Source organism: Chlamydomonas reinhardtii, chromosome 13, assembly GCF_000002595.2.
Source record: "Chlamydomonas reinhardtii strain CC-503 cw92 mt+ chromosome 13, whole genome shotgun sequence".
In the NCBI taxonomy this organism is placed as follows: Eukaryota; Viridiplantae; Chlorophyta; class Chlorophyceae; order Chlamydomonadales; family Chlamydomonadaceae; genus Chlamydomonas; species Chlamydomonas reinhardtii.
Genome location: NC_057016.1, coordinates 4,564,673 through 4,585,418, shown reverse-complemented (window position 1 = coordinate 4,585,418; position 20,746 = coordinate 4,564,673). Strand labels below are relative to the sequence as shown.

Here is a 20,746-nt window from a genome sequence, read left to right as displayed (position 1 = left end):
ATCCATGGCTGCAAGGTCGCATCCCTCCGGGCATCCTGACACGCAACACCCCCAAACACTTGCGCAGTCCCCGCGCCCAGCAGGGCCGCGAGTTGCGGCGCATTTAGAACATATTACACAGGGCGTGGAGGAAGAAGAAGATGCAACACTTGAACAAGGGAAGGAAATCAGTCTCACAACCGGCACGCCGGGCTCGACACGGTGGATCTGCAGCCGAGATCGTTATTTGTACTTGCTTGCAGGCCTAAAGCTGGTTGTGGAGATTTAATGGCTCGATGCCACCTGCACGGTGATGGGCAAGTTTGGAACTTCCAGCCCAAACCAATGCACATCGGCACTTGTTCCAATTGTGCTGCTGGCCGATGATATTCCAGCTCGCATCACTTGCATTACGACGTAGCGTGCGAACCGTAGCTGAGAGCGCAGGCCTATACCAACTCGCGACTTCCAGGCCGGCTCTTGCGCCTTCTCTATACCGAACATTCTTTTCGAGCCCCACATTACAAATGCCTACGGTGGGAGTGAACCGCGATAAGCTATTCGAGAAGCTGGGCAAGGTCTACAGTGAGTATGCGGCGGCTCTTGCTTCTGGAGCATGGCAAAGCTCTGGCCATTCCTGCAGCGGATAAATATGATTGATCTGGCAGCCCTGTGCGGTTTGGGTTATGCGAGCGAGGCCTGACCTGCCTTTCGTGCCGATTCTGCAGCCGATGAGGAGTTCGACCACCTCTGCTTCGAGTATGGCATCGAGCTGGACGATGTGGTGGGTAGGGAGAGTCGCGGGGCGATCCAGATCAGTCCAGGGGTGGCTAGATCCGCTTAAATGCGCTCGGGGGCCCTACCCCTCGGCCGTGACACTCGAGCGTCGGGGCCTCCGCCTTGCTGCTTCTTTTCTGGTCCTTTGCTGGGAGGTAACAACAGCAGCAGAAGTGACAGCTCATTCATCTTGGGGGGCTGCCAGCAGCCGCAACGCAGTCCAGGCGTCAAAGCGCACAACAAGGCGACGGGGAGGGGGGCCGCAGGAGGGCACGTGGGCGTGGGTTTGGCTCTGGGCCCCAACAGCCTCTGGCAACACCACCGCCACCGCCACCGCCACCGCCACCGCCAAGCCCCCCGTCCGCCCACTGCCCACCGCCAGCTGGCCACATGGTCGGCAGGCAGCGGTGTCCGGGGCCGCGGGGGGCCGCGGCTGCAGCTGGGGGCGCCGGCACAAGGGCCCCGGCTCGCGCAGCACCTCAGCAGTCCCGCGCGACGCCTCCTCGGGGGCGCCCGCGGATGCCGCCAGCACGCGGCCGCAGCACGCAGCAAGCAGCTGCTGCCACTGCGCAAGCGGCCTGAAGACGGCATGCGGGCGCGCACACGCTCCTGGCGTAGGGCCAGACATGCGTGTGTCGAAGGGGACCGCAGCGGGCGGTTGCGGCGATCCAGGATGCAGCCGGCCGACGTTGCCGGCAGGCGCCTGTGCAGCGGTCTCCCCACGGCAGAAGCTCCTGCTGGCGGCGGGGCTGCCGGTGGAGGGAGCGGAGACCGCTGCTGGTGTTGCTGCCGCTGCCGCTGCTGCTGCTGGTGCCGCTGCTGGTGCCGCTCCTAGTGCCGCTGCAGCTGCGTGCGGGTGCGGGTGCGGGTGTCAGGCGCAATCGGGCGGCAGTCGCAGCGCCAGCCGCAGCAGCGGCGTTGGCAGCGGCTCGGCGGCACCGGTGATAGTGGCAGAGACTGTGGCAGCGGCTGTGGCAGAGCGGCCGCAGCGGCCGTGGCGGAAGGTCACGGTTGTAGCAGTGCGGTGCAGTGCAGTGCAGCGCAGTGCAGTGCAGTGCCTCTGGCCGCTGGCTATGCATATGAGCACAGGCGGCGTGGACATGTGTGTGACATGCGCCAGCGTGCGCGCCTGTGTCCGCCAGCAGGCGCACGTCACATTCATGATGTGGCAGGGCTGGGAGGTGCTACGTTGGCGGCCTTGGCGGCGCAGCTGCAGGCAGCTAGCCCAGCCATGAGGAGCAGCAGCGGCGGCAGCCGGGATTGGGGCGGTGGTGGCGGGGGCAACAGCAGCCGGGATGGGGGGTGGGGTTGGCGGAGGGTGTGTGCAGCCGGGTGGGGTGGTGGCAGAGGGAGTTCGCAGCTACAGGAACCTCTGCGCCACGGACTGCACAGGGCGGCCGCACAGCCCACGTAGCGCTAACTGCCCGCCTGCCACAGCTAATCTCGTTCTACTCCCATACATAATCCCTCTCTTGTCTCCCTCATTCTCGCACAGACCTCTGAGAAGGAGATGCTCCGGAAGGAGCTGGCCAGCGCCATGGCCAAGGGCGGCGACAACAAACTGGCGGCGGAGGCGGCGGCGGCCAGCGAGGAGGTCATCTACAAGATCGACATCCCTGCCAACCGCTACGACATGCTGTGCGTGGAGGTGAGGCGGGTAGTGTGTGCGTGGGGGGGGGGGTTACATACCTGATTGATTAAGTAAGTGGTAGACGGTAGGGGGGGGTTTAAGTGTGTGGGGGTAGGCCTGGGGGGCAGTGGGTTGACATGGAAGGGCGGCGGGGTGGCACAACCGCATGTGGCGAGCAGCAGCGGCGGCGGCGGCGGCGCAGCCCGCAGTGCGCAGTGCGCAGCAGCAGCGGCAGCAGGGGTCGTCGGAGCATGACCGCCGGCTGCGGCGATGTGGCGGATGCAGCAGCAGAAGCAGAAGCAGAAGCAGCGGCAGCAGGCTTTGTGGAGGCAGTGGAGGCTCTGGCACGGCGCGGCGGCCGGCAGTGGGCCGGCAGGGGCGGGGGCGGCCGGCGGCGGGCCGGCAGACAAGCAGAAGTAGAAGCAGGAGCCGCAGGAGCCGCAGGAGCCACAGCAGGAGCAGGAGCTGCCGGGCGTGCAAACGCGGCGGCGCCGTGCCGGGCTTGTTGGCCTGGGAGCTTGCGGGGCCTCAATGCCGCAATGCAATTTGCCGCGATGTAGTGCCGCCGCCAGCCGCCCTTCACGTGGACTGGACACTGCAGGCGCGGGTGGGCGGGGCCAGATAGACACGGAGCGGGGCGTGGCGGGCGGGCGGTGGTGGGCGGGCGGTGGTGCCGTACACGCCACGGCTGCGGAGCGACACGGTCAAAACACACACACAGAGCGAGGGCAGAGCCTAACGTCGGGCCTCAGCGCGCGGCGCCGTGTGCTGACTGGCGGCGTTGCGGCGGCGTCCGCACCCCAACGTTCAGCCTCTCGACATGCCGCCACTGCCCCGCACTGCGCTGGCATCTCTGTCGCCACCCACCGCCTACCACCCCCTATGCTGGCCCTCACTACGCACTTTCCACTGACCTCTCTCCAACGCCACTCGCCACCGCCGCCGCTTGCCTGCAACACCACTCGCCTCCGCCGCCACAGGGCATCGCGCGCGCGTTGAACATCTTCCGCGGGACCCAGGCGGCGCCCGAGTACCGCCTGGCAGACATGAGCGGTGAGGGCTAGCGGAGGGGGCGGGGGGCGGGTGTGGAGGGGGCGTGGGGTGTGTGGGCGGCGGGCGGGGGCGGCGGGTGGGGGCGGCGGGTGGGGGTGGACGGGGTGGAGATGGCGGGTGTGTGAGGTGGCGGGTGGGGGCATTGTACATACCAGCCCCAGCGAAACCGGACCCAATGCGACCGAGCGAGGGGGTGGGGTAGCCGTGCAGGAAAGGTTTGCCATGCAGACTCTGGGGAGGGGGGGGCATTGGAAGCAGCGGCTTCTGTGCGGGGTGGAGTGTGGGTGTGGGTGCGAGCCGGTGGGTTGCAAGGATGGTTGGAAAAGCGGTACAGGATGCACTGAAGCCAGGGAGGGGAGGGGAGGGAGGGGAGGGGAGGGATGCGGGCAAGCATTAACCCCTGCAGATGATTGCGTACAGCGTGTGGCCTGGCGCGGGTCCCAGCAAGGCGCTTCCTGGCTACAACTGCGCTTCTTGTAACCCCTCCCCCCCTCCCCTCCCCTCTCCTTCAAACATCCGCTCCCCTCCCACACCCAACACCACACCCAGGCAAGCCGCTGCAGCAGATGACTGTTAAGCCGGAGACGTCGCTGGTGCGGCCCTTCGTGGTGTGCGCCGTGCTGCGCGGCGTGGCCTTTGACGCCGCGCGCTACAACAGCTTCATCGACTTGCAGGTGGGGGTGTGTGGGGGCGGAGGGGGTTGTATTCCAGCCCAAACTACCGTAAACCAAACCATGCTGAAACGAGCGGAGCACAGGCAGGGGCGTTAGTTGCAAGCGAGGGGGGGGGAGTTTGAGGGTGTATATGTGTGCGCTTGAAGGCAACCGGGCTGATGACACTCCCCAGGCTTTCCAGTCACCTCATCGCTTGCTGTGAGATCTCCCCGCCATCGCGCCCCACCGCGCCTCACAAACCCAACCACCAACCATCCACCAACCAACTAACCGCCAACCAACCAACCACCTCTAACTGACAGGACAAGCTGCACCAGAACCTGTGCCGGCAGCGCACCCTGGTGGCCATCGGCACTCACGACCTGGCCAAGATCCAGGTGTGTGTGTGGGGGGGGGATTTGGGGGAGGGGTAGCGGTGTGTGTGGAGGGGGGCGCGTGTGTGTGGAGGGCGGCGTGTGTGTTGAACACAACACAAACGGAACAAAGCCGCCAAACACGCGTGCGCAGTTACGGACAAATACCTACGCGGGGCGTGTGTGTGTGTGGAGGGGGGCGTGTGTATGTATGTGTGTGTTTTGCTAGATCCAGGGAGGCCCAGCGGGGGAGCTGGGGGAGCGGCGGTGTATGTAAGGAGGGGAGCTGGGGGCGTGTATAGCGGCACCGTATAGCTGGACAGCGGGTGCTACCCCGACACAGCTTGGCAGCAACAGAAGTTGAGAGTCATACAGGGCTTTCATACCCAATTTTCAACGCCCCTTCCTCCTCGCCCCCCTCTCCTCCCCGCTTTTCCAAAGATCCTTGCAACCCCCTCTCCTCCCTCCCTCTCCCCATTTGGTAACGACTTCGTCTGCAGTCTTCAGTGCATTCCTAACCATCTTTGCACTCACCCCTCCCCCTCCCCCTCCCCCCGACGACTTCACTTCGTAAACTTAATGCATGTAACCCCCCTCCCTCTCCCCCTCCTTCCCTCCCTCCCCCGCTCCTCAGGGCCCCTTCACCTACGAGGCTCTGCCGCCCGAGGACATCCGCTTCGTGCCGCTCAAGCAGACGCGCGAGTTCAACGCCAAGGAGCTCATGCAGGTGTGGGCGGCCGCGTGTGTGCGCGTGTGTGTGTGTGTGTGTGGGGGGGGGGCAGCTGTGTGCATGCGGGCACTGTGAACTAGGATGGCAGAGGATAGGGCCAAGGTCGCGGGCCTAGGTCGCGGGCCTAGGGGACGGCTGCTGCACAGCCGTCTGTGTGTGTGAGTGTGTGTGTGCGCCGTCCACCGCCGCCCCAACCCCCCAACCCACTACCTCCAACCCCAGTGCCCCTCAACTAACCCCCAACCAACCAACCAACCAACCACCCCAACCGCCCCAACCGCCAACTGCCGCAGTACTACCTGGACAACGACCAGAAGCTCAAGAAGTTTGTCCCCATCATCCACAGCTCGGTGGTGTACCCCGTGATCTACGACGCCAACCGCACAGTGCTGTCGCTGCCGCCCATCATCAACGGCCAGCACAGCGCCGTGAGTGTGTGTGTGTGTGGGGGGGGGGGAGGAGGGGGTTGTAGATACCAGCCCAAACTGAACCAAACCCAATGCAATAGAGCGAGGAGGAGAGAGTGGCCGATGCTTGACAACTGAGTGGCACGCGACAATAGTCCCCAAGGGGGGGAGGGAGGGAGGGAGGCAGGGTGATAGGGACTGGGGCCACACGAAGCGTGTCAGTTGGGCCCGTGGAACTGTCACTAGTCACAGCCAGCGGTTTTCTCATGAGCACAGCGCCCTCACTTACCATGGCCCGTCAGGGAGCGAACAAGCGCCCTCCAGGCAGCGAACAACCCCGTCTACACGCTGCCACAACACAGAGTCCCACCCCACACCCTCATGTACGCACAGATCTCGCTGGAGACCAAGGACGTGTTCATCGAGTGCACTGCCACTGACCTCACCAAGGCCAAGGTGGGGAGGGGTAGAGCCGGGGGAGGGGTGGGGAGGATGGGGAGACAGGGGGGATGAGCTGGCCGGGGAGGTGGTGATGGGGGTGGGTGGCGGTGGTTTTACACCCCGTATTTCCCCTCGTATCTACACTATGCACCCACGGTACGCTTCCCACACGCCACACACCCACACACCCACACACGCACATCTTCTCAATCGTTATATTGGGGGTATCTGTAAGTAACCCCGGCGCCGTCTGGGCGGGCTTCGTTTTGTTTCTTTACTCCCCCTCTCCCCCCCTCCTACCTTACCCCCGCTGAACTTCACGGACATCGGTAACAACGCGTCTACTATGCTACTGTCCCTCCCTCCCCCTCCTGCCGCCAGGTGGTGCTGAACACGGTGGTGACCATGTTCAGCGAGTACTGCAGCCGGCCCTTCGAGGTGGAGCCGGTGGAGGTGACCGACGCATTCGGCAACAAGACCGGTGAGGGACGGAGGGCAGGCAGTAGCAGTAGCACGCAGTAGCAGCTGGCAGCAGTAGCAGCAGTGCGCAGTAGCAGCGATACGCAGTAGCAGCAGTGCGCAGTAGCAGCGATACGCAGTAGCAGCAGTGCGCAGTAGTCTGCAGCCGCCGCCACACCCTCGCGCACTGCTGCTATACCGCGTCCCGCCACGCACCCGCTTTGTTACCCGCTGCACCTACCGTATGATTGGCATTGTCTCTTCCTCGGCTGCCGACCCGATTGCACCACCCACACCCACCCACCCGCCCGCCCACCCCTTATCCCTGTTCGCTACACTTCTCTGTACCAATCCTTGCAACGCCCCACCCCACGCGCGCCTGCTTTACTACTGCTCCTGGCTACGCCTTCACTTGTTCCATAATCATAAAAGTAACCGCCCACCCGCCACGCCCTGCTCCCCCCTCCCACCCGCCCTCCCGCCGCAGTCTACCCCGACCTGTCCTGCCGCCGCCTGGACCTGACCACCACCTACGTCAACAGCCTGCTGGGCGTGAGCCTGCCCGGACCCGACATCGCAACACTGCTCAACAAGATGCAGGTGTGTGTGCGTGTGTGTGTGCGTGTGTGCGCGTGTGTGCGTGTGCATAAGGAAACACGAAAATGGGAAACACAAAACCTCTGTGTGTGTACGTGTGTGTATGCGTGTGTGGGTGTCTTGGAGGGGATGCGCGAGGCCGGGCAGGTACGATCCATGAGAGGCCTGGATGCCTGACCACCTTGCACCCCCTGTAAGTTGCAGCCGCTGCTTGACCGCTTCCGGCCTTGCACTGCCAAGCGTAACGTGCGACACGTATCCCCTCCACGTTTATCGGTAACGACGCACCTGCTGTGCCATTGTGCCTGGCTACAACCTCGCTTCTCCTTACCTCGCCATGAATGCAACCCCTGCCCCTCCGCCTGCCTGCCTCCGCCTGCCTCCGCCTCCACCCCGCAGGTGTCCGCCACGCTGGGCCCCGACGGCACCGCTCTGTCTGTGTCGGTGCCGCCCACGCGCTCCGACATCCTTCACGCCTGTGACGTGGCGGAGGACGTGGCCATCGCGCACGGCTACAACAACATCGCCACGCGGGTGAGCAGGGGAGGCGAGGGGGGGTGCAAGGATTGGTACAGAGAAGTGTAGCGGAGTAGAGAGCAGGTGTGGTGTTGCGGCCTTGCGGGGGGGGGGGGGGAGAAGAGGAGTTAGGGCTGGGGTTGGGGCTGGGGGTTGTGGGAATGGGGTGGGAGCGGGGGAGGAGCGGGGGAGGGCTGTGCGGTAGAGGGCGTGAGATGGGGCCCGGGAGCGGAGTGGCAGTTGCGGGCGGATGGGTTTGGGATAGAGCTGGGCGGCGGGCGTGTGGCAAGGGAGCGCAGCACGTAGCTTCTGCACTGCATAGGCGCAGGAGGTGGGCCGCACCGGCACGCTGCAACGCTCCCCTGATGCTCAGGAAAAAACCAAAAATGGCACTGATTAAAGCAGTGACTGACACAACACACCTGCTGAGGAGAAAGAATCCCCGCGTGGCACGGGTGCGCCCTGCGTACGCGGCGTGCCATCACCTGCTTACATGATACACGTGCACACACATGCGTTGGTCGTGAGCCACTATCTCGCCCTCCCCCTTTGGGCCCCTGGAATCCCTCCAACCCCCGTACATGGCTACCCCCCTTCCTCACCATTCCTCACCATTCCTCACCATTCCTCACCCTTCCTCCCCCTCCTCCGCCTCCCTCCCCTCCCGCCGCTTGCCTCAGATCCCGCCCACCGCCACCCAGGGCCGCGAGCTGCCGCTCAACCAGGTGCGCGTGTGTGTGTGTGTGTGTGTGTGTGTGCGTGTGTGTGTGTGTGTGTGTGTGTGTGTGTGTGTGTGTGTGTGTGTGTGTGTGTGTGTGTGTGTGTGTGTGTGTGCGTTTGCGTTGTTTTGTAACAGCTCATGGAGGTGAGCAAGTAATTAAGCTCGGGAATCATTTTCAAGTCACTGTCCGCACCCCATGCACGTCCTTCACACTCACCCGCCCTTTCCAGCATTGCCGTCTCTTTGCATTTCAGCATCCCGCCATCATTTCAACCCCCAACCCAACCCAACACCCCACCAGGTGACGGAGCTGCTTCGCTCGGAGCTGGCCATGGCTGGATTCACCGAGGTGCTCACATGGTGAGAGGTTGCGCGTGCGTGTAGAGGGGTGTGTGTGTAGATGTGTGTAGACGTGTGTGTATGTGTGCATGTGTGTCAGGGAGTGCGTGTAAGCATGTTGTTGTCTGTTAGGATACAGCACAGCGCGGGCTCCTTGATGCGGGCCACGCCTGCAGATCTGCTTTCACACTCTCCAACCTGCGCTCGCACGTCTCACTCGCACATGCGCACACACACATACTCAACAGGGCGCTGGTGTCCCGCGCGGAGAACTTCGACCAGCTCCGGCGGCCCGACGACGGCGCCACAGCGGTGGAGATTGGCAACCCCGCCACAGCCGAGTTCGAGGTGAGGGAGGGGGGCGGAGCGCTGCGGCGGCGGGGCGTGGGGCGGGGCGTGGGGCCTGTGGTTGTCGCCTCCGGACTTCAAGGACTTGGTGGGGCCATATGGATCCAAACCCATGTAAATGCTCGTGTGCGTGTGCTTGTGGATGCGTGTGCCTCTGTGCCTCTGTGTACCTCTCCGCCGCTCCGAGTTGGGGCTCAATGTGCAGCCTCACTACCTGTAACCTCGCCCCTGCCCCTCGTGCCCCCTGGCCTCCCTCCCTCCCTCCCCGCAGGTGTGCCGCAGCAGCCTGCTGAGCAGCGCGCTCAAGACGCTGGGCGCCAACAAGGAGAACGCGCTGCCCATCAAGCTGTTCGAGGTCAGCGACGCCATCCTGCTGGACAGCGCCGTGGCGGTGAGGGGGGCGGCGATAGGTGGGGAGGTGGGGTGGGGAGGTGGGGAGGAGGATGGTGGGTGGGTGGGTGGGTGGGTGGGTGGGTGATGGTGGGTGGGTGGTTTGGGTGGGTGGGTGGGTGGCACACATACCCCATCATGACAGGGGTATCACGGCAAGTGCATTTTCATGGCGGCTCGAGCCGCATGACCCACAAGCTGCGCGGCTTGGAAACAGCTCCCCTGATGCTCAGGAAAAAACCAAAAATGGCACTGATTAAAGCAGTGACTGACACAACACACCTGCTGAGGAGCCCCAGGCGTTGCACTCACAATCCTCCCTCATTCCTCCACCTCACGTCCACCTCCACCTCAGCATCACCGTACACCGCAACTCCGTCACACACTTCAATCCGTCGATCCGCCCGTGCCACACCATCCCATGTCCCCACCTCCCCTCTCCCCTACCCTCCACTCCTGCACCCTGCCTTGACCCGTCGCTTGCATGGCCTCGCTACATTTTTCTGTACCATCCTTGCAACCCTTCCCCCCCCCTCGCGTCTACCATGCTACTGTACCTGGCTACGCCTTCACCTGGCTACGCCGTGACTTCTTAACTAATCATGAATTGTAACCCCCCCTCTCAATCACACCACCGCCTCTGCCCCTGCTGCTCCAGGTTGGCGCGCGCAACGAGCGGCGGCTGGTGGCGGTGTACTGCGCCAAGGAGAGCGGCTTCGAGGTGGTGCACGGCCTGTTGAACAGGGTCATGGAGGTGCTGGGCGTGCCGTACAGGGGTGAGCGGGGCAGGGGGAGGGAGGGAGAGGGAGGGGGAGGTGGAGGGGGGGCGGGCGTGTGTGTGTTGTGTCTTTTGTGCGTCTTGTGTGCGTGGGTGGTACCGGTACTACATCACAAGCCCAACCAAACCAAGACAAGAACCAATGACAAGCCGAAATCAGGGAAAGCCCGAAGGGAACTGATAGAATGGGGAGCGGGAGGCGAGACAGGTGAATGCATCAGCGTGCCTCTCCAGCGCCGTTCGCTAGCAAGTTGTTACTCGGGGCGGTCTTGCTTTAGTCCTCTTGCTGAGCCCTCTCGCTTTGCTCCCTCCTCCTGCTCATCCTGCCTCGGCCCGTCATCACCGCCGCCCCTGTCACCACCGCCACCCCTGTCACCACTACCACCCCCTCACCGCCCACACCACACACACCCCCACGCCAACACCCGCCCCCCGACTTCACTTCGTAAACTTAATGCATGTAAGCCCCCCTCCCCCTGTCCCCTGCCGCCTTGCAGACGAGCCCGGCGCCTCCTCCGCGCCCGTGTCCTACCACTGGGCGCCCGCCGCCGACCCCGCGCTGTTCCCCGGGCGCCAGGCCGCGGTGTTCGCCTCCACCTGCGGCGACAAGCCCGTGGGCGTGTTCGGCATCGTGCACCCAGAGGTGAGGGGGGCGAGGGCAGGCGGAGGGGGCGAGGGAGGGGGAGGGGGAGGGGGAGGGGGAGGGGGAGGGGGAGGGGGAGGGGGAGGGGGAGGGGGAGGGATGTATCTTCAAATCATGACACGGCGACTGACGCGCAGTGCCCACTTGCAAACTCCCGCACCCGGCCCCTCAGGTGCTGACGGCCTTTGAGCTGCCGTACCCGGTGTCGGCCCTTGAGTTGAACATCGAGCCCTTCGTGTTCGACCAGTTCTACCAGTCCAAATTGGAGCCCCTCAGCAACTGAGAAGCCGGGGCACTGGCGGCCTAGCTAGCTGGCCGGTGGTTGCTGCTGCTGAGAACAGTGGCGCTGGCGGCGATCGGACATTGATGGGTGCTCGGTCGGTGGGCTGCTGGATTGGTGTCCTGAGGAGGCGCTTGAGGGCTTGTGACGGGGCTGGGTGTTTTCAGCGGGGATTCAGATTACCAATTGAGTGTGAGGTGGGGCGGGGTGAAGGCGCGTGCGTGCATGGCCTATGGCCCGACGGGGCCACAGGACTGTGGTGATGTGAGAGCGGGTGCGGTACCGTACTGCCCGGCATGTGTTGGAGGAGCCGGAGCACGGGCGGCGGTCTAAGCGGGGCATCGCAGAAGCACAGGACGGACGGAGGAGCTCCAGGCAGCTAGCTAGGATGATATGTCCTTGTGGCTACGGATCAGGTGCGGAGAGGGCTTTGTTTCCAAGAGCTGCTGGCCGCACCGTCATGGTCCGCCCGAGCGCGGGCCACTGGCACCTGCCGGGGATATCGTAGCAAGCGCGGAACGGTGCGCCTGTCAGGGGTGGCAGGCGAGCGCCTATGCAGCACGCATGAAGCAGAGCCGCCATAGCTCCGTACAAAAGATGCGTGCGCGGCGCTGCGGCGCAGTGAGTGCGGTATGCCCGCGTCCCCGGGAGCAGGTGGTTATGCTTGGGTAGTAGTGATGTGCGTGGCAGAGCTCGCTGCAAGGGGTATATAGACGCTGCCAGGGATTTGAAAGGGCTGCGTGCTGCGTGCAGGTGATGGGCCATGCAGACTGACTTGTGATGGGGATGGCTAGGAGAACGTGATGCGACGGGGGGCCGGGGACAAGGCCCGGCTGGTGCCGTGGCGCGGCCTCTGGCCTCTGCTGTGTAAGCGTGGTATGGCATGCACGCACGCACCCCTGCAAGTTCGTGAGGTAGGGTGGGATGCGTTCCGCCAGGCCCTGCTCATCCGGGCCGCAGCTAGCTCGCCAGGCAGCTCGGTACCCAAATAAAATCGATGTCCGAAGTGGGCTCAATTGGTTCTAGTGCAATGCAGCGCCGTGATACAAGGACCGCCCATGCACTCGCCGCAAGCCCCCATCTCCATCACCCGCTGCGGCTGTGGCGGCGGCGGCAGTCGGCGCGGCGCCGGCGGCCGGCCATTGCCCATGAGCTCGCATCCCATCAGCATCGGCAGTAGGCGATTGCGGTTGGCGGCTGTGGCATCGCCCGGTGGCCTGTGAGCCGCTCCACAAGCCGGTGCGGCGGTGCCGCGCTTGGTCACGGCAGCGGTAGGCGTCCCGGCGCTTACGGCGGAAGGTGGGGTTGTGGGCTTGTGGTCATACCGCAGCACGTACACCACCCCCAGACCGGTTGGGAGCTGCTGGGGCTTTTGCTTGCGCCGCAGCCGTCGCCGGCTGCTCCTCCGCCGCAGCGCCGGCGAAGAGGCACTGCAGCCGGTGCCTGTGCAGGCTACTTCAGGCCGTTGGCTGCAGCCGGGGCGCGGGTGCTGCTGTACGCCCTCCCCTCCGCCTTCAACACCCGCGCCGGTCGCCGCACCTTCCAGCGCCGCTGCTGCTCCGGCCGGCCGCGCCATCTGGCGCCAGCATCCCTTGCTGACGTGTCAGGCGGATCGCGTCTGCCGCCTCCGCGCCGGCGCCTTGGCCCGCCGCTGCCAGTGCCTGCCACCGCGCCGGGTGCCTCTGCCTAGCGCCCCAGCCCCAGACCCTGCCCCGACCCCTGCTTGGTTTGGTCTAGTTTGGGCTGGTACTTACAACCCTGGCCCCAGCCCTTGCGCTGGTGGCGGCGGCGCGGCTGGGTGTGCTGGTCAGCGGCCCTGGAGAAGGCCGCACTTGCAGCCGGTGCGAACGCCACGGCTACTGCCACTTCCGAGCTGTGGCCGGGGTCGAGGCCGGGGTTCGGGCCTGCCGCTGACGCCGCAGCAGCTGGTGCCCTGCCTTGCGCTCAAGCGCCTCATCCAGTCGCAGTTCTGGGACCAGTCTAAAGCGCCGGGAGGCAGCCACGCCCCCAGAACCCGAAGTCGACCCCCTGTGCCCCGCGCCCATCCCATACTCCTAGTAAAAGCCTCATGTGATTATGATTACAGGACCAGAGGCGTGCCCAGAGCAGACCGTGACCCTTGCGCAGCTTCTCGAAGGACGGCAAGTGTTTGCGTGTTGATGTGCGGCAAACTGAGCATGCAGCTATATCGCCGTATGACCATTAGATGAAAGTTGCTGTTTCTACAGAGACAGCGCCATCAGAGCAGTCGCTGGACCTGGACTAGCGATCGCGGGCTGCATGGGATTTTGCAGCGGGAAAAAGCGGCAAACTTGACCTGGTCACGCGTTAGGAGAGTTCTGGGTCTGTTGGTTTGTTCTAAAGACTATTTGCCGCCGTCCCTTGATATATAGAGAGGACGGGACGGGGCACTTCTTGAAAGAGCAGGGCTTGTTCAGCAGGATCCAGTAGTAACCATGACTTCGAACGCGTATCGAACGGAACAGGATCGGATTGACCATCTCACGATGGCAATCACGGTGAGCGGCGCTAGGAGGTGGCATGGCCCGGGAACGACGAAGCACCGCTTGGGCCTTTCGGACCCCTTTTTGGCGTTGCTCCTTGCTTCTGGAGCTTCTCGTGCTCGCGCCCTGAGAACATATTGTCGGCTTCGCGCTGATCTCGGGTGCATTCCGCGCAGAACCCGAACGTCGTGGGCTCGGGCTTCATCGCGTTCCCTCCCCAGAAGCCGTTCGAGAAGCCGGTTGTGTTCCAGCCGCCGACGGTCGCGGTAAGCAACAAAGCGGAGCGTCGCGGTGGCAGGAACCCGAAGACCCCCATGCACAAAACGTTCATGCCCACTTCCTCCTTCGCCCGCAGCACCTGGAGTTCCCCAGCGAGTACCAGGACTATATCAAGGCGACTGGTACCGCGCCACCTGCTGCTAACGGCGTTGTGAAGCCGCCTGTGCCGGCCCCTGGCCCTGCGGCCCCGGCCACACCCGGTGTGCGCCCGCCGGTGGGTACTGCTCGTGGGCGATGTGGTTTCTTGTGCGCCCGGGGTTGGATCTTTTTGGCAAGGAGGAGATTAAAATCGTGTCACGGTGACTAGCTTTGAGGGTTGCAACTTTGAGGTGTTTGAATCTGTCCTGTATGGCGGACAAGGGTTTTGTTGTCAGTCGTTGTTGGAGTACCTTTCATGACTCGCGGATGCGTACGGAATGGAACTGCAGGCACCGATGGCCCCCCAGGGTGTGCGCCCGCCGGCCCACGCGCCGCCGCCGCACCAGCCGCCGCATCGGCCTCCCCACCAGGGCGGCTATCACCCGCCACCCGGCGCGCGCGCACCGGCGCCTCAGGTGAGCTCCGTCTCAGTCTTTGTGTGGGGGACATGATTCACGCGAACGGGGATGACGCGAACGGGGCTCGTAATGCTTGCCAGGTGGACACGGCGTCGTACACCAGGAATGGCAACATCGCAGTAGGCTATTATGCCATCTGGGTTGGGGTTCTAACCAGGCTCACGACATCTCAATGACGCCGCTGCGCACAGGGTGCTCCTCTGCGGCTGCCCCAGGGGCCCCCGCCCGGGCGGCACGTGCCGCCGCCGCAGCAGTACGGCGCGCGCCCGGCTGGCCCTCCCCACGGTGCTCCCCACGGACACGGCCCGGCGCACCACGGCGCCCCCCACCACGGGCCCGCGCACCCCGGCCCCCGCCCGGCCCAGAACGGCCCCGCGCACCACGCGCCGGCCCACCACGCTCCCGCGCACCACGCGCCGCGCCCGGGTGCTCCGCCGCACGCCGGCCCCCGGCCCGCCGGCCCGCCGCCGCACGCGGCCCCTCGCCCTGCGGCAGCCATGCCGCCGCCGCGGCCAGCGGCGCACGCGCCCGCTCCCGCGGCCCACCACCCGCCGGCTCGCCCGGTGCCCGCGGCGCCCTCGGCCGCTCAGGTGCAGGCGGCGGCTGCCGCCAAGGCGCAGGCGGCTGCGCAGGCGCAGGCGGCGGCTGCGGCGCTGGCACAGAGGGCGGCGGCCATGAACGTCAAGGAGTCTGAGAGCGAGGACGGCGACGACGATGGCGCGAACGGCGGCATGACCAAGTCGCAGAAGAAGCGCCTGCGCAAGAAGCTGCGCGACCAGGCGGCAGCGGCGGCTGCCGCCAAGTAAACGGCGTGTCGCCGAATGCTCGTTTTGTGTGCCCTCGGCAGCGGCGTAAATTTGCCGGGTGACAGAGGCGCCCAGGGCGGCGCACGGGCGGGAGCGGAGGCTTTGCGGAATGGAGGCGCGCGGCTGGAAGCGGCGCTGTCGGATAGCTGGGCGCGAGGAGCTGGTGGCGGTAAGGGCTGGTCGAGAGCCCAGGAGTAGCGGGTTAAGTCTGTCCGGCTACAGCGAGGGCGCGGTAGCGGAGGCTTGGAGCTGAGGTGTCGGTCGCCGCTGACGTCCGCTTTTAAACACATGCGGTGTCATGTGCGCGTGAGGTGGCCACTGGACCGCGCCAGGCGGATGCCGGCGCGGCGTGGTAGGATGGAGAGGGTGATCGCGTGGACGCCGAAGTACTAGAGCGTGTCTCTGGTCGCGGCGTGCGCGGCGGTCCGTCCCTCCAGACAAGGCGGGAGCCAGGTCTGATATGGTGTACGGCGTGTGTGGCGTGTGATCGTGTTCAAAAGTCGCCGGGCCGCGCGCCTAGAGGCCTTGTGCGCAGCGCGGCGGTTGTGCTGGTCCTGTGGTGCAGTCGGGCTTTTTTCTTTGCCCCGAGCCAAACAGGGACGTCCGCTTGCGATGGGTGTGGTCGCAGGCTGGGGGAGGGGTGACGTGGCGGGGGCTGACGCTGCGCTTGGCGCCGAGGGCGGGCACGGGCGGGCGGCCAGCGGCCTGTGTTTGGCGGGAGGCTCGGCATATGAGGTGGACGTGACAGAGCCGCGGGCTCGGCCGGTGTGCGCTCTTTCGCCGCTGCCGTAGAAACGAGAGCAGTCGCGCAGCAGGGTGCGAATGGCGTGGCACGGCAGCGTGCCAAGCGCCAGCACTGTTTCATGCTGCCGACCGCGCGTGTGGATCACGCACGTGGCTGCAAGGGGCGCGTGCGTCGGGTGTGGTACATGCGCGCGACGGTTAGGCGCGTGTCCTGGGTTTGGTGGGGCGCCGTGATGTGATGCGACTTGGCTTGCAGGCGGATTGCATGAGTCAGAGCCCTTGCTAGGAGGTTTGAAGGTCGCTAACGAGCCCACAGTGAATTGGGGGCGCTGTCGCGGAGCCTTGGCCGTGCTTGCGGCGCCAGTGGCAGTATAAATGCCCAACGCCGGCATTACCTATTACCAATGAGCGGGGAAACAGGCAGTGACGGAGTCTGGTGTGGACGGGCGCCGAGTGCAAGACTTTAAAGCTTGGGCTCCACACTTCTTCCACGTGCCTCGTGCCGGACAGCGTGGGTTCAGCACTCACACACGTCTCACGGCCCATCCGTTTCCCTACTGTTGCTCCTCCCACCGCACATGGACACTTCCCAGTACACCAGCCCTTGCACACGACCCGCTACGTCAACAGGGTCCTGAACTCCTAATCCGCTGGTCCGCCTCCTCTGTCCCCTGGCGCTCGGCGCTCCACGTTTCTTCGAATCAGACCCATGTGTCCCGTCAACACACGCCCATGCTTCATCGACTCCACACACTCCCTTCACGCACAAAAAAACCAACTGGAAAATAAGCAAACCTGTAAAACACCTCTACCTCCACCGTATGGCGTTGCACTGGCACACGCAACCAACGGCGCATGCTTCCATCGTACGTACGGCGTTCCACCCCACCAACTGCACTTGAGCACTACAGCTGCACAGCACTTCGGCAGTTCTCATGCCACAACAGTATGTGCAGCGTCTCCCCGCGGCCGTAGCTGAGGATCTGGCTGGCGAATGCGTCATTGAGCGCGATGGCGCCTGAACGCCAACAACTCGACCGACGACCCTACCTACTCTGCACCCGCTGCCCCCACTCCCATCTCCCGCTGCTCTCCGTCAGCCCGCCGGTGCTCGCTCCAGCTCGCCCTCAAGCCATCGCAGCGCACCTAGCGCTGCCTCCCTGTATATCCCCGGTAGTGCCTCCTCCGCCTTACGTGTGAAGAAGGGAAGCAGCTCATGGCAGCAGTCCTGACCGCGCTGCCGCAGCAGCAGCCAGGATGCAGTTGCCCAGTTGCCAGCCTCCGCAGCTGCCCACAGCGCCCCCAGCGACACAGGGCTCGGGGCAGCAGACCCCGCGTACGCCCCGACACCGGAACCAGTAGCGCCCTGCAAAATGTCATGCGGTGGCGGATTCGGCACGTTGGGAGGCAGAAGCGGGCTGGCTTTGACGCATACTGCCATTGCAATGTTCCATACATAGCGCTCGGCTACTACGGCATTCACCGTGTTTGTATTTGCCGTCTGCGCCGCAAACGTCTCCGACTTCGACCGGACCGCCTCCACTGCTCTCGCGCCCCACCCCCCTACTCGCCCGCTGCCCCGCCCACGGTGCCCATCCGAAACCTTACCACGCTCGCCCCCGCCGTGCCGCCTCCCGCCACGCCGGCCGCATGCTCCTGCTCCAGCAGCCCAAACGCCCACTCCAGCGCCTCCACGCTGCCGCCCGCAGCCAACGCAGTCAGGTCCACGGCTGTTCCCCGCTGCTCATGCAGCAGCCGCAGAGTCGACAGCTCCACGCCCGCAGCCGCCGCGCGCAGCCACACCCCTGACCGCACGGCCGCGAAGCTCGCAGCCACCACTCCCGCCATCCACCGCAGCGCCTCGCCGCGACCCTGACAAGCTGCTGTGATCGCGTGCGACACATCAAACGCAACGCCCCGCGCGCGCAGGCACTCCAGCACCGGCACATGCCCCACAGCCACTGCCGACTGCCCCAGCTCCATGCGCGTCGCCAGTCTCTGACCCTCCGGCTGATCCAGCAGCCACGTCAGCGCGGCTGTGTTGCCGGCGGCGGCCGCGTTCTTAATCATACGCGCCGCATCCAGCAGCTGCAGGCCACGCGACCGCAGATGCTGCAGCCGCAGGTGCCAGTCAGGAAAGCCCGCTGCGACACAGAAGGCTGCCTGTGCTACCTCATTCAAATCCTGTGCTGTTGGTGCCTCATCAGGCCCCTGCGGCACGCCGGCCGCCGGACCCTGCGGCGCCTCAGGCCCCTGCGGCACGCCGGCCGCCGGACCCTGCGGCGCCTCAGGCGCCTGCGGCACGCCGGCCGCCGGATTCCGCTGCTGTGTCGCCCAGTCCACCTTGTCCCTCCAGTCGGGCGTGGGACTGGCGGCGGCGCATTGGGCCATGAAGCGATTGCGGACCCTTCGGATGCCAGGAGACGGGTCGTAGTAGAAAGAACCCAACTGCTGAAGGCCGGCTAGGTTGCAACCCAAAGCAGCCCTGCATGCCAGCATGGCCGGGCGTAGCTGGCCTGGCCCCGCCGTCTCAGCCCAGCGTGCGCATAACTCCGTGAAGCCACCCTCCGCCGCCGCCAGTGCCATGTCAGCAGCGTGGCGCAAGTCAGCTGCCGACCGCCGGGCTGCAGCGCCAGCCATGTTCAGGATGGGCAGCTCCTGCTGCTGCTGCTGCTGCTGCTGCTGCTGCTGCTGCTGTTGTTGTTGTTGTTGCTGCTGCTGCTGTGCCTGGTGTGGTTGTGGTTGCTGCTCCAGCTGTTGATGCTGTTGCTCCAGCCAGCTGACAAGCGCTTCATGACCACCCCGGCACGCCGCAACGCACGCACGGCGCAGTTCCATGTCCGCATCCCGAATCGACATCTGCTGCAACTCCGCCTTCCGCCGCCAATACCAGCGGCACACCTCCAGCTGCCCCGCCTCCGCTGCTAAGCTGAACAGCTGGTGGGTGAAGACAGAGGGCTCCTGAGATACGAGCTTTTCGCAGGCCGACACGCAACCGGCAATAGCCGCCGACTTAACCGCTTCGTCCCCCACGCTGCAGCCGCATTGCGCCAGCGCGGCCTCCAGGCTGCCGCCGTCGCCCGAAGACGCCGCCAGGCTCAGCAGCCGGCGCCGCTGCGGCAGCGTGAGGCAGCGCCACGGCTCGGGGCGGCCCCGGTGCGCCACGAAGTCGCGCGAGGGCCAGGGCTGGAAGGCCGACGCCAGCCCCACAAGGACGTAGCGACCGAAGTAGTGCCGCTGGGTCCACTGCGGCAGCGGCTGCGACAGGCGCACGACTCGAAACTCGCTGAGACAGCTCGCATAGTGCTTGTTGAGAAGCTTGACGGATGTTGCGACTTCGTTCTCGGTAAGGTAGCTCGCTATCGCGGAAATAAGCTCGTTGGGCAACTCGCCCCAGTACCTCGTCTCGCCAGAGTCCTCCAAGAGCTTCATAATTGTAACGCAAACTGCACTTGGGAGTTGCACGCACTTGGAAGTTGTCGGTGTATGGTTAAGAGTCCAAAAGTCCGGCCGATGGGTCTCGCCGCGGTGTCCTTGCGCGTTCCCGCCATCGTCCGAAAGCGCAACTCGTACATGTCGCGGCCCATCCATTCCCCTAATATCGCTCCTCCATAGGCAGTTCCCTCATACGGCAGCCCTTGCACACGGCCTACCCCTGGAAGATGCAAGCCCTGCATCCACGCACCGCACCCATGTGCCCGTTCACCCTCCGCCCATGCATCCTTCCAATCCACACATACAATCTCTCCACGCACAATTAGCCAACTGACTAAGCTGTGCGCGGGCAAGAAGCTGACCTCGCTCGACGCTGATAACTCCAGGCAGGCCCAAGCCATAATACGGTATGACATTCTCTTTGCACCGCAGCTGCAGGTGCAACCTAGTGCAACGGCTCTGAACGGGTAGCAGTCAAGCAGTGCACGGGCCACAGCCATGCACAAGCAACACGTGAGACTTGCACGCACCATAACGACAGCCCAAGTACATAATGCATCATCTGGTGTCCAAGTGCGTCACAACCTCCAACCTCCGCAGCTTGCCACTGAATCTGCCTCAGCATGTGATATCACCGTGCACGCGTGCTGTACTGGCTGCCGCATACACACCACAGCCGGATCACACCTCCTCCCACTCACTCTCCTCACCATCCTCCTCCTCCTCCCCCCCCTCTCCGCCCTCTTGGCCGGCCCCGCCGAACAGGCCACCCTCTAGTCCCATCCCCGGCCCAATCCTCATCCTATTCCTCATCTGCGCCCCTAGCTCCGCCATCTCTTTGATCTTGGCCTCCATGCTCTGCTGCATCTCAGCCGGCGCCCTCGACAGCACCCACTCCAGCCGCACGCGCCGGACTAACTAACCTGGGACTGTCTGGCCGGAAAGCCCGCCGGCATTGCAGGTTTGCGGGGGGGAGGGGCGCACGCCCTGTTGCAGCTGGCAGCGGAGCGACCCAGCACTCCGAGCAGCATTCGGCACAGCGTAGTGTCACGCAATCCTACGTGCTGACGCTGTCCCCGCGTGCCCCGTTGGTTCTGCGGGTACAATCCGGCATCCGGTGCTTAGTGCGTTCCGAAAGCTCAAGCAAGCTTGTCTTGACTTGAGCTCTTCGGCCTTGCAGTCTGGTTAGCGTTTACAGAGTCATAGACCACCGCCAATAACAACAGCAGAGCCCCGCTAGGCGGCTGTCATTGTAACATTCGTCGGGCCAGCACGGGCTGCATTCGGCTGGATCCAGGGTTCGGTC

The 20,746-nt window shown here is 64.8% G+C and overlaps 4 protein-coding genes across 4 annotated transcripts; 3 read left to right on the top strand and 1 right to left on the bottom strand.

Annotated features, from left to right (window-relative positions):
- The first annotated feature begins 264 nt into the window (after positions 1-264).
- CHLRE_13g603900v5 (uncharacterized protein) lies at positions 265-11,998 on the top strand. The gene is made up of 19 exons (XM_043069831.1): positions 265-564; positions 708-763; positions 2,252-2,404; positions 3,367-3,439; positions 3,989-4,113; positions 4,416-4,490; positions 5,101-5,193; positions 5,490-5,624; positions 5,997-6,059; positions 6,426-6,525; positions 6,991-7,103; positions 7,500-7,634; positions 8,297-8,341; positions 8,639-8,697; positions 8,925-9,024; positions 9,296-9,415; positions 10,073-10,190; positions 10,690-10,835; positions 11,008-11,998. Exons 1-19 carry the CDS (start codon positions 507-509, stop codon positions 11,116-11,118), a joined length of 1,878 nt encoding a protein of 625 aa, XP_042917806.1. The 5' UTR covers positions 265-506; the 3' UTR covers positions 11,119-11,998.
- A 1,196-nt stretch (positions 11,999-13,194) lies between these two features.
- Positions 13,195-16,485, top strand: CHLRE_13g603850v5 (uncharacterized protein). The gene is made up of 5 exons (XM_001699067.2): positions 13,195-13,634; positions 13,796-13,885; positions 13,975-14,112; positions 14,327-14,452; positions 14,647-16,485. Exons 1-5 carry the CDS (start codon positions 13,572-13,574, stop codon positions 15,259-15,261), a joined length of 1,032 nt encoding a protein of 343 aa, XP_001699119.2. The 5' UTR covers positions 13,195-13,571; the 3' UTR covers positions 15,262-16,485.
- Positions 16,486-16,502: 17 nt separating this feature from the next.
- Positions 16,503-19,494, bottom strand: CHLRE_13g603800v5 (uncharacterized protein). The gene is made up of 2 exons (XM_001699017.2): positions 17,614-19,494; positions 16,503-17,371 (listed from the first exon to the last, which is right to left on the bottom strand). The coding sequence occupies exons 1-2, from the start codon at positions 19,435-19,437 to the stop codon at positions 17,102-17,104; spliced, it is 2,094 nt and encodes a 697-aa protein (XP_001699069.2). The 5' UTR covers positions 19,438-19,494; the 3' UTR covers positions 16,503-17,101.
- A 280-nt stretch (positions 19,495-19,774) lies between these two features.
- Positions 19,775-20,708, top strand: CHLRE_13g603776v5 (uncharacterized protein). Its single transcript, XM_043069830.1, has 2 exons — positions 19,775-20,013; positions 20,206-20,708. The coding sequence occupies exons 1-2, from the start codon at positions 19,994-19,996 to the stop codon at positions 20,360-20,362; spliced, it is 177 nt and encodes a 58-aa protein (XP_042917805.1). The 5' UTR covers positions 19,775-19,993; the 3' UTR covers positions 20,363-20,708.
- The last annotated feature ends 38 nt before the right edge of the window (positions 20,709-20,746 follow it).

What these genes read in the sequence shown, in the direction of transcription:
- CHLRE_13g603900v5 (XM_043069831.1), top strand. Translation starts at nt 507, where the DNA reads ATGCCTACGGTGGGAGTGAACCGCGATAAGCTATTCGAGAAGCTGGGC. An exon ending in TTCACCGAGGTGCTCACATG is followed by an intron (nt 8,698 to 8,924) that starts GTGAGAGGTTGC and finishes CATACTCAACAG; the next exon opens with GGCGCTGGTGTCCCGCGCGG. An exon ending in TCGGCATCGTGCACCCAGAG is followed by an intron (nt 10,836 to 11,007) that starts GTGAGGGGGGCG and finishes CCGGCCCCTCAG; the next exon opens with GTGCTGACGGCCTTTGAGCT.
- CHLRE_13g603850v5 (XM_001699067.2), top strand. Translation starts at nt 13,572, where the DNA reads ATGACTTCGAACGCGTATCGAACGGAACAGGATCGGATTGACCATCTC. An exon ending in CACCCGGTGTGCGCCCGCCG is followed by an intron (nt 14,113 to 14,326) that starts GTGGGTACTGCT and finishes ATGGAACTGCAG; the next exon opens with GCACCGATGGCCCCCCAGGG. An exon ending in CGCGCGCACCGGCGCCTCAG is followed by an intron (nt 14,453 to 14,646) that starts GTGAGCTCCGTC and finishes CGCTGCGCACAG; the next exon opens with GGTGCTCCTCTGCGGCTGCC.
- CHLRE_13g603800v5 (XM_001699017.2), bottom strand. Translation starts at nt 19,437, where the DNA reads ATGAAGCTCTTGGAGGACTCTGGCGAGACGAGGTACTGGGGCGAGTTG. An exon ending in GCACGGCGGGGGCGAGCGTG is followed by an intron (nt 17,372 to 17,613) that starts GTAAGGTTTCGG and finishes GACATTTTGCAG; the next exon opens with GGCGCTACTGGTTCCGGTGT.
- CHLRE_13g603776v5 (XM_043069830.1), top strand. Translation starts at nt 19,994, where the DNA reads ATGCATCATCTGGTGTCCAA. An exon ending in ATGCATCATCTGGTGTCCAA is followed by an intron (nt 20,014 to 20,205) that starts GTGCGTCACAAC and finishes CCCGCCGAACAG; the next exon opens with GCCACCCTCTAGTCCCATCC.